Source organism: Carassius auratus, chromosome 50, assembly GCF_003368295.1.
Source record: "Carassius auratus strain Wakin chromosome 50, ASM336829v1, whole genome shotgun sequence".
Classification (NCBI taxonomy): Eukaryota; Metazoa; Chordata; class Actinopteri; order Cypriniformes; family Cyprinidae; genus Carassius; species Carassius auratus.
In genome coordinates, this window is record NC_039292.1 from 116,228 (window position 1) to 127,561 (window position 11,334).

The 11,334-nt window shown below is 35.2% G+C and overlaps 1 protein-coding gene across 1 annotated transcript in view; it reads left to right on the top strand.

Annotated features, from left to right (window-relative positions):
* Window positions 1-229: 229 nt before the first annotated feature.
* The window catches only part of LOC113066371 (THO complex subunit 5 homolog), a 28,821-nt gene continuing 17,716 nt past the window's right edge, over window positions 230-11,334 (top strand). Inside the window, exon 1 of the mRNA XM_026238284.1 lies at window positions 230-256. Coding sequence (XP_026094069.1) covers window positions 230-256 — 27 coding nt within the window. The remainder of the gene's footprint in view (window positions 257-11,334) is intronic.

The window sequence follows — 11,334 nt, forward strand, 5'->3', positions numbered from 1 at the left end:
TTTTCATATAAATGTCTATAACTCTGAAGTGAATTGAGATATTTTCACCAAAATTGACACACATATGTATGGGCTCACTCTGAGTACACATAAAAAAAATGGTGGGACTGAGCCTCTTGGTGGCGCTATAATAGAACAAAACATGAAATTCTCATTGACTTCAATACAGTTTTATGAAATAAAATTCTATACTAAACAAATGCATTGGTGTAATATTACGAAACTCAGAATGTACCAACAACACAATCCCCTGAAGGTACTCAAAATATTTTGACCACCTAGTGGTCAAAAGTTATAACTAAATTTACATAAAGGCTAGTAACTTTTGAATAGATCTGGCTATTGACATGATGCTGGTCTTAATAGATTCCTTGGGTCAAGCCGATGACAAAGATAGAAAGTTTTCCTTAATTGGTTGAACTTCCTGTCCGCCATTTTGATTAATGTTGAAAACCTACTTTTTCGAACTCCTCCTAGACCGTTTGTCCAATTTTAACCAAATTTGACATGGACATTGTTCAGACCATGCTGGCAAAATGTTATGGATTTCATGTCGATATACGAAACGGTTCTCATTTAGCACATCAACGAAGCTGCTGGAAGGGTGCCAAAATACATTTGAGGATGTATCTCTGCAAAGCTTTGACATATTTGCACCAAACTTTGTATGTGTTATCGTCACCTCACACTGACCATTTCAAACTAATTTGGCAACAGCCCCACCTATTGTTTACACGTGATAAGCCAATAAATCCTATTACTGGTTGTTGTGTTTATTGTTTTCGAGCCATTTTGCCTAAAATCATCTTAAAACTGTCTTAATTACTCATTCCTGCCATTCGTCTGAAGCTTTCTTTTGTAGTGCTTGGCCCCGTTATTGCTGCTTGCAGCTATATTTAGGGCTCAAGCCCAAAGGGCGAGAGGCCTATTGTTTTCCTTAGGATTATTTTTTATTATTATTATTATTATTATTTTTTTCCAACGTCTCGGGGGCTTTTGGGGCCCTTAACGTGCTTAAAAAGTCTTGAAAATTGGCACACAGATTGGAACCTGCGGCCATTAGGGCCGGGCAGAGACTGATACACGGGCGTGGCACAGGGGCTCTACAGCGCCCCCTGGAATATGGAGGGCCATATATCATACATTCTTGCTCGTAGACGTATGAAACTCGGTACACATATAAATCTCATCAATCCAAACAACTTTTGTATTGCATATCATAGGCTCCGCCCAACAGGAAGTTGGCTATTTAGGGTTTAGTATTCAAATTTTTCGTCAAAGTTGTGGGGGCTTTTGGGGTCCTTAACATACTCAAAAACTCTTGAAAATTTGCGCACACTTTGGAATCTGTGGCCTTTAGGAGCCTGCAGAGGCTGGGACCCGGGCGTGGCACAGGGGCTCTACGGCCCCCCCTGGAACACAGTCATAAATGTTGATGTATAGCTCACACATACTTGCACATATTCATATGAAACTCAGTACACATATAGATCTCATCGTACCAAACAACTTTCGTATTGCATGTCATAGGCTCCGCCCATCAGGAAGTCAGCTATTTAGAGTTATGTAAAAAGCGCATGCTCTGGAATTTGAAATACTTGTCATAGGTTTTTTTCTCGATTGCCGCCAAACTCGGTCAACATGATCTCAAGACACTGGGGATGAAAAATTGCCAGGGGATTTTTGATATCTCGAACGGTTTGCTCGTGGCGAGGCGTTGAAATTATGGTGAGAAATGAGAAACAGGAAGTGTCTAATACCGTCCACATACATTTCCTGATTTTAATCAAACTTCATCAGATTATTCGTTGTATGATGTCGATCGCATATATGTGACTATTAGGAGTCAAAGTTATAGCGCCACCAACTGGCAGAAGGAAGTGTGTCATTTTCAAAATGCTTTGAATTCAGCATCTTATTATTACTCGATTTGCTTCAAACTTCATCAGAATAATGTTAAAACACAGCCGATATAAATCTGCAAGGGGGATATTGATATCTAAAAAATTGTTGGCGTGGCAACATGTCAAACTGGAATACTTCTCAGGTGATTTTGAGGCATATAACATGCTTAGAATTTCATCAAACTCACTATACACACCAAACTTTGTCTACATGATGCCAAAACATTTTAAACAACTTAAATTGCCAATGGATTTTGGATAGCTTGAACGGTTTTGTCGTGGTGATTTTTTTTAATGACAGTAAAACTGGAATTATTAATTTTCCTGCATTTTTAAATTCCAAACACTTCAAAACCTTTTTTCATACAGAAAAAAAGTCATTCTGAGTAAATATGGATAGTTTCACGACTTTACAACACTGTATGGATAATAGAAAATTAAAAAACTGTCAGACATCTCATATCACTCTGTCCCTCTGTTTGAGTATATGTGCTTCAGACTTCCATTGTCTGAGAGAAATTGCGCCCCTACAGGTTCAATTCCTTAAAGGGAAATTCGACTGAAAGGGAGGAGACTCTCTTTTAGTTTCATTTTTAAATCGGTTAAAATACAAATAAATACTTAGATTTAATTCACACTGACAAGCTAAACCAACATATATGATTATTACCAGGTCAGGGCTCATTTATAATTGATGTGTGGTCAGTGATACGTGAGAAACACGAGAGATGAATCACCGCTCTGAGCAGGAGCGTGTGGAATGACGAGCTCAGAAAAAACGAGTTTATTCTTGTTTTATAGCTTTTAAAATTAAAATATTAAAGCGATATTACACAATTCACCAATTAGAACACACCAGGAGCTAAATTCAGATGTTTTTGAACTGTTTGTGTGAAAATGAAATATTCGCGGCTGAAATCACTGCCTCCGATCAGCGCGCACAGTGTCACAAGTTCAAAACTAATGAATTTATTCTTGTTTAAGAGCTTTTTCAAATAAAATATTGTCATAAATGCACACAATACACCCATTATAACACAACACGAGCTAAATGCAGGTGTTTGTGACCCGTTTAAGTGCGCAAGACTATTTGAAAGCGTGACTGGCAGAATAACATGTATCTCTCGAGCTGCAGGATTCTGCCTTTTGTCGTAAGAACGAACACATCACGGACAAGATTATTTCAAAATACATAATAGCTTGGCTAATATAAACGAAAACAGCCACGTGAACATAAACTGTTGAGAAATAAATCTGAAGTAGATCTACTGGATTTTAATATTAAGTGACCGCATATACCAGCTGCTTCTGTCTTCAATTTTAATCTATATAAAAAATTAAACTCATTCATCTTGGCGGCTTTTTTAATGTGTGTACGTATTTATTTATTATTTTGCTCTAACAAGAATTAATCTATATTTAATTAAATCAATTACATTTTATTTTACATTTGATTGGTCCATTTCTGCATCTAAACGCCTAAAAACCTAAAACATGCTCTATTATACTATTGTTAGCAATTTCTTTATCGTCCAATTTATCTGGTGTACACACTTTTATTTAAATAATAATAAACTTGTTTCTTAGATTATACACAGTTATAGTGGTCTATAATAAATATTAACAGGTTTTATTCAAGCTGTTTAGAATGATTGCAGTAGGCTAATTTGTTTTTATGTAAATCCCAAAAAATAAATTAAATAAAAAACATTGGAAAACAATAACTGTTGTACTTTTTTATACATTTTGTATAATTTCATAGTTTATGCATTATAGTTATAAAAACAAATAAATTTAGCCACTCACATAGAAATCTTAGGCCTTATCCTTTTCTGACAGTTTTAGGTTTTTTTTTTAAAAATCCTAAAAAACCTTATTTGTGCTGCAGATAATAATTTCAAACTCATTTGATACTGACCTCTGACATCCTGTGACATGCTATTTATTTGAATTTACATAATCTCATGGATGTAACAGTAAAACTGTTCATCTCACAGATCAAGACTAAGCTGTAATGCAAGCAGAACTTTCACAAATGCTTGTAGGTCAATAAAATCATTACAAAACACTTACAAATCATTTAAGGATTTGATAACACTGTAAAATAATGTCTAATTTGTTAAGATTAGCAAATGCATTAATAACACTTTATAATAACTGCACTCATTAGTAAATAGTCAGTTCATGCTTTATAAAGCCTTGTCCCAATATTAATAGTCAGTAGTAAGCAGTTTATAAATACAGCTATAAATAGCTTGTTCTTGGTTTTATAAGCACATTTATTAAAAAGGAGAGTAAAGGGTCAGTTATCTTCCTATGAAAAATAAAAATAAACAAACAACAACACAGATTGATACAGAACTCAGAAATGTTATTGTGGATTTATGATAAAATCAGCCTGTAAATGAATTCATTCTCCTCTAAGAAGACATAAGTAGTTCACACCAAACTGTTTTAACATGAAGCCATATACTGAAGATGTTAAATTTCGAAAGGGTTTAGGATACCTTAAATGGTGTGGCCATAGCGATTTATTAAAGTAACATAAAAAAATACAATAGTTATTTTACTATATCTTTAACATTTTTAATTCCAACTCTTCATAATTTTTTATATACGTAGAAGTCATCATTTGAAGGAAGCACAGTAAGTTTCATAGCTTTATCATTTTCAAGAGCCAGCATAAAATTAAAACTATCATAACATATAAATCAAGCTTGCAATTCTTAGTACCTATAATGGCCACCAGAGGGAGCTATAGGATTACTTTTAAATAATTATTGTAGAAACAAGTATGATTTAAATCATTTATAGAAATCTTTCAAAGAAAAATAATATGAATTTTATGTATTTTACTGATAAAATGACCCTCACTTAATTAGAATATCAAGCTGAAGTATTGTGAACTGTATATTAAGAATAATTCTTTATAGGCTTTATGGACAGATAAGTTTTGAGTGACTCTTGAAGGATCAGCACCACATCCTCTTTTACCACTGTTTAAAGAATGTATCTTACAGTACAGGTGCGGATGCATTTTGAATGGCTTGAATGGTTTTGTCGTGGTGATTTTTTGAAATAACAGTAAAAAAGTAACCAGTAAATGTCTTTTATTGTTTTAAAGTGCAGCTTCTAAACACTTTTAAAAATTGTACACATAGAAGACAAGTCATTCTGAGGAAATATGCATAGTTTCATGACTATACAACACTATATGGATGACAGAAAATTAAAAAAACTATCATACATCTGATGTCACTCTGTCCCTCTGTCACCGTGGGTGATGTGTGTGTGTGTGTGTGTGTGTGTGTGTGTGTGTGTGTTAATTGAATTAGGTGTGAAACTATCAGGGAGCATTTAGTCTCCAGCGCCAACATTTTACAGAACTGCCACTTTCCTGGAGTCTCAGAATTACAATGTGTCAGGTTCTGAGAGATCTAAGATTCCAAAAAATGATTTAATTAGAATACCATGAAGTATTGTGAAATACTATATATTAAGACTTTATATATAGGCTTTATGAACAGATTAGAGTGACTCGTGAAGGACCAGCACCACCTCCTCTTGTCCGATGGTTTGAGGAATATATCTTCCAGAATCCGGGATTAAGATTTAGGAGCTCATTTTTATTCCACCTCCTTTCCTGAAAAGTCTGTCTTGCAGAATTGACTAAAAATTAATCTTCACATTAATTCCTAATTATTTTGCAATTCTTTTTGTCAGTTCTTCTTGACCTGTTTTTTTTTTCTTCTTCTTTTCTGACCTCATGACCCAGTCAGCATTTTTGTACAATGGTCAAGTCTTAACTTATCCATTTCTGTATTGCATTTGTGTTTGATATTTCTCATGGGTATTTCATAATTTTCGACTTTGAGTTAAAATAGTTTGAGTTAAAACTCTTTTTTAGTGCATTTCATCTGTAAAAGAAAACATGCCTAATAATTCTGCACATGAATATAAGGAGTTTTTCTCTTCCAGCTTTCCTGGACTATTGTATAACACTCATAAATTATTAAATAAAAAATAATGGTAGTTATTAAGATTGATATGGTTTGGAATTGGTAAAATGTGCTTGGAAAAAAATCACAAAACAATGTTTTAATGTTTAAGTTTGGAATATTAACTGACATGAATGAATGCTATATAAATATTGTTCATGTAAACATAATGTTTATAAATGAAATCTTATTGTAAAGTGTTACTAAATATATATGTTCTGTGAATGTGATTTTAAAGTCTAGATGATTCGGATTAACCCTTTAACTGCCATATCCTTTAAAACCTCACTGCCAGAGGGATATTGTGAATGCATGTGCCCGCTGGGCACAGTTTAACTGATGCCACCGGGGTGGCGATGGCATTGGTGGCTTGAGCCCGCCATCGCTGCTTGCAGCTATATTTCTTATTATTTTTATTTTTTTTTTAACCTTCCGGGGGTTTTTGGGGGCCTTAACATACTCAAAAACTCTTGAAAATTGGCATACACATTGGAACCTGCGGCCATCAGGTTGCCGCAGAGACTGGAACCCGGGCGTGGCACAGGGGCTCTACAGCGCCCCCTGGAACACCGTCAGAAAATCCTGAACCATAGCTCACACATACTTGCATGTATTTATATGACACTCAGTACACTTATAGATCACATTGAGCCGAACAACTTTCACGCTCTATGTCATAGGCTCCGCCCAACAGGAAGTCAGCTATTCAGGGCTGTTCAAAAAAAGCATGTTCTGGAATTTGAAATACTCCTCTGAGGTTTTCCACCCGTTCGCCACAAAACTTGGTGAACATGATCTCAAGACATTGAGGATGAAAAATTGCGAGGGGATTTTTGATATCTCGAACGGTTCGCCCGTGGTGAGGCGTTGAAATTAGGGCACAAAATTTGAAACAGGAAGTGCCTAATAACATCCGCATACATTTCCTGAGTTTCATCAAACTTCATCGGTTTGTTCATTGTAATATGTTACTCGCATATATGTAACTATAAGGTGTCAAAGTTACAGCGCCACCAACTGGCAGCAGGAAGTGTGTCATTTTCTAAATTCTTTTAATTCAGCGTCTTATTTTTACTCGATTTGCTTCAAACTTCATCAGAATAATGACAAAATACAGCTGATGTAAATCTGTTGTGGGTATACTGATATCTAATATAGTGTTGCCATGGCAACGTGTCAAACTTGAATATTCTGTTATGGTGATTTTGAGGCAGACAACAAGCTCAGATTTACATTAAACTCAGAACACATATCAGTATTAATGATATCTAGACAATGGCATAAGCTTTTAAAAGGACGTGATGGAGGCACTCTATAGCGCCACCTTTTGTCAAAAGTGGGGGGGGTAGTTTTAGCTACAGACACCAAACTTGGTACATAAATTGTTCTTATCAAGACGGACAATTTTCTAATTCACAGTCATAAGCTACGACCAACAGGAAGTCAGCTATTTTGATTTGAATATGTATTTTTGGCAAATTCGGCTGTGAATTAATGCATACTCCTCACAGGGGAAGTGCACTATACACACCAAACTTTGTCTACATGTTGAAAAAACATTGAGGAACTTAAATTGCGAATGGATTTTGGATAGCTTGAACGGTTTTGCCGTGGTGATTTTTTGAAATAACAGTAAAAAGGGAAACATTAATTGTCTGGTATTTTTAAATTGCAGCTTCCAAACATTTCAAAACCATTTTTCATTTAGAGAACATGCGATTCTGAGGAAATATGTATAGTTTCACGACTTTACAACACTGTAAAATTAAAAATAAAATTATAAAACTGTCAGACATCTGATCTCACTCTCTGGCATTCTCTCTGTGTGAGGGAAAGGAGGGGGGGGGGGGGTGCTTGAGGACCTGCCTGACAGAGAGAGAGAGAGAGATAGGGAGAGAGAGAGAGAGTTAACATCTCTTTAATCACCAGAAAAAAAAAACTGTAATTGTGTGTTGTTGATTTTTTTCATCATTACAGCTTAAGAAATCTCTCTATCATTTTCTATCATTTTTAGGGACGAAAAAAACCTAGTACAATTTGTAGGGCTCAGACAAAATTATTTTATATAATTAGGTTAAGAATTATGTAAATTGCAAAATAAAAAAAGATTTTAAAAATACATACACGATGACTTGTATATATTTTTTTATTCTGATAATAATTTTAAACTTATTTGATACTGACCTATGACAGCCATTCTGTGACATGACATGACATGACCTGAATTTACACAATCTTGCTGATTTAACAGTAAAACAGTTCAGCTCACAGATAAAGACTAAGCTGTAATGCAGGCAAACATATTTTACAAATGCTTATAGATCAATAAAATTGTTAAAAATGCTTTTTCACAAAGTACATAATAATAAGGCACGTTGATATTCTGATGACATTTTTTTCCAAGTGCATTTTACCAATTTCAAATCACATCAATCTTAATAAATACTATAGATCTGGTATTTCATGATTTATGAGTGATATATATAATTGTCCTCGATGGCTGGAAGTGAAAAACTCATATTCAGGAGTGCTGAATTTTTAGGCATGTCTTCTTGTCATGCATTGGTCATAGAGCTCATTGTAGCGATGCTTCAGGTGTTGAAATAGATTTGTTATAGATTATACAGGTTCACTGTTTGCAGAGTGTATACAGTATGTGTATGTGGTGCAGACGCAGTAGCGAGAGCATGTTATTGTTACGCAAAAACACATTAAAATAATGTGCGAGCATGAATCTCTCCACTTGCATGCACATTTCCTTTACTTTGATCAAAAACGTGTCCTCTGATACATGCTGCTTTAGCAAAGCAAAAAAAAAGCAAAAAAAAAAACTTCTTTCAAAGTAAAACAATATGTATTTTAAAAAGCTAATGAATTTTACTGGTAATATAGTTTTATATAATAATTTCAGAAATGTTTATAGATCAATAAAAGTATTTTTAAAAATGGTTATAGATCATGAAAAGTGCGAATAAGCTCTCTTTGGTTTACATTAGTTAATGCATTAACTAACATGAACTAACAAGGAACAATCTATTTTTCAGATAATTTATTAATCTTTTTTTATGTTAGTTATTCCTATCATTAAAAATATTATTATTTATGTTTTTTCACAGTACATAAACTAATTTTAAAATAAAAATGTAATAAAAAAAAATATTATTAATAATGTATTAAAATATTTTAACTAAGCTTTAATTAACATTTATATAAACACTTATATTGAAAGAGACTGAAATTGAAGTAATTTTTACTTTTAAAAACCACTTGTAAGACCACAGTTAACAAATGCAGTGAGCAGATGAAAGGACAGAACAACAAAGATATATAGTGCCCCCTATTGGCAACAGGAAGTGTCATATTTTACACTGCGACAAACTACTCCTAGAAATATTTTGACATTAATGTCTTTTTCGTGGTCAGTCTATCTTGAGTTTTTGTTAAAGGTCGTGTCCATGGCGCCATGACAAAATTGATGTCTCGCCATAGGAAGAGAAGTTGTTGTAACTCAGGCATAAAATATTCGATCTTCCCCAAACTTCAAATGTTTGATAAGAGTCTTGGCCTGAACACATCTGAAGGAAAATATTCCATTATAAATGATAGCACCACCTGCTGGCAAAAAGAAGATTGGCACATATAAATGACTTTGACATATTCCACTTATATTTACGACTTTAAATGCATATTTCTCGCCGTTCGCTTTTTTTACTGAAGCCGCTTGCTGGCGTGAGCCCGGGTGCGAGGGCCCGATCATCGCTGCTTGCAGCTTTAATTATTATTATTATTATTAGGGCTCAAGCCCAAAGGGCGAGAGGCCTATTGTTTTCCTTAGGATTATTTTTAGGGCTCAAGCCTGGAGGGCGAGAGCCCTATTGTTTTCCTAGGATTATTTTTTATTATTATTATTATTATTATTATTTTTTTCTAACGTTACGGGGGCTTTTGGGGTCCTTAACATGCTCGAAAACTCTTGAAAATTGGCACACAGATTGGAACCTGCGGCCATTAGGGTTCGGGCAGAGACTGATACACGGGCGTGGCACAGGGGCTCTACAGCGCCCCTGGAATACTGAGGGCCATAATATCATACATACTTGCACGTAGACACATGAACTCGGTTACACATGTAGATCTCATTAAACCAAAACAACTTTCGTACTGCATGTCATAGGCTCCGCCCAACAGGAAGTTGGCTATTTAGGGTTTATTATTCATCATTTTTGATCAAAGTTGTGGGGGCTTTTGGGGTCCCTAACATACTCAAAAACTCTTGAAAATTTGCGCCACACTTTGGAATCTGTGCCCTTTAGGAGCCTGCAGAGGTTGGGACCCGGGCGTGGCACAGGGGCTCTATGGCGCCCCCTGGAAACACAGTCATAAATGTTGATGTATAGCTCACACATACTTTGCACATATTCATATGAAACTCAGTACACATATAGATCTCATTGTGCCGAACAATTTTCGTATTGCATGTCATTGGCTCCGCCCAACAGGAAGTCAGCTATTTAGAGTTATGTAAAAAGCGCATGCTCTGGAATTTGATATACTTGTCATAGGTTTTTTACTCGTTTACACCCAAAACTCGGTCAACATGATCTCAAGAACATTGGGGATGAAAAATTGCCAGGGGATTTTTTGATATCGTCGAACGGTTTGCTCGTGGCGAGGCGTTGAAATTATGGCGAGAATTGAGAAACAGGAAGTGTCCTAATACCATCCACATACATTTCCTGATTTCAAATCAAACTTCATCAGATTATTCATTGTATGATGTCGATCACATATATGTGACTATTAGGAGTCAAAAGTTATAGCGCCACCAAACTGGCAGCAGGAAGTGTGTCATTTTCAAAATGCTTTGAATTCAGCATCTAATTTTACTCGATTTGCTTCAAACTTCATCAGAATAATGTTAAAACACAGCCGATATGAATCTGCTGGGGGAAATTGGATAGATAAAAAATATTGTTGCCGTGGCAACATGTCAAACTGGAATACTTCTCAGGTGATTTTGAGGCCTATAACATGCTAGAATTTCATCAAACTCAGAACACATATCAGTATTTATGATAACTAGACACTGGCAAAAGTTCATAAGAGGGCGTGGAAAAGGCACTCTATAGCGCCACCTTTTGTCAAAGTGGGGGGGTTAGTTTTAGCTACAGACACCAAACTTGTAAAAAAAATTGTTCTTATCAACGACGGAACAACTTTCTATTCACAGTCATCAGCTACGAATCAACAGGAAGTCAGCTATTTTGATTTTGAATGTGGATTTTTTTTACATTTAGTTGTTGAATTAAGGCATACTGCTCAGAGGAGAGTAACACTATACACACCAAACTTTGTCTACATGATGCCAAAACATTTAAACAACTTAAATTGCCAATGGATTTTGGATAGCTTGAACGGTTTTTGTCGTGGTG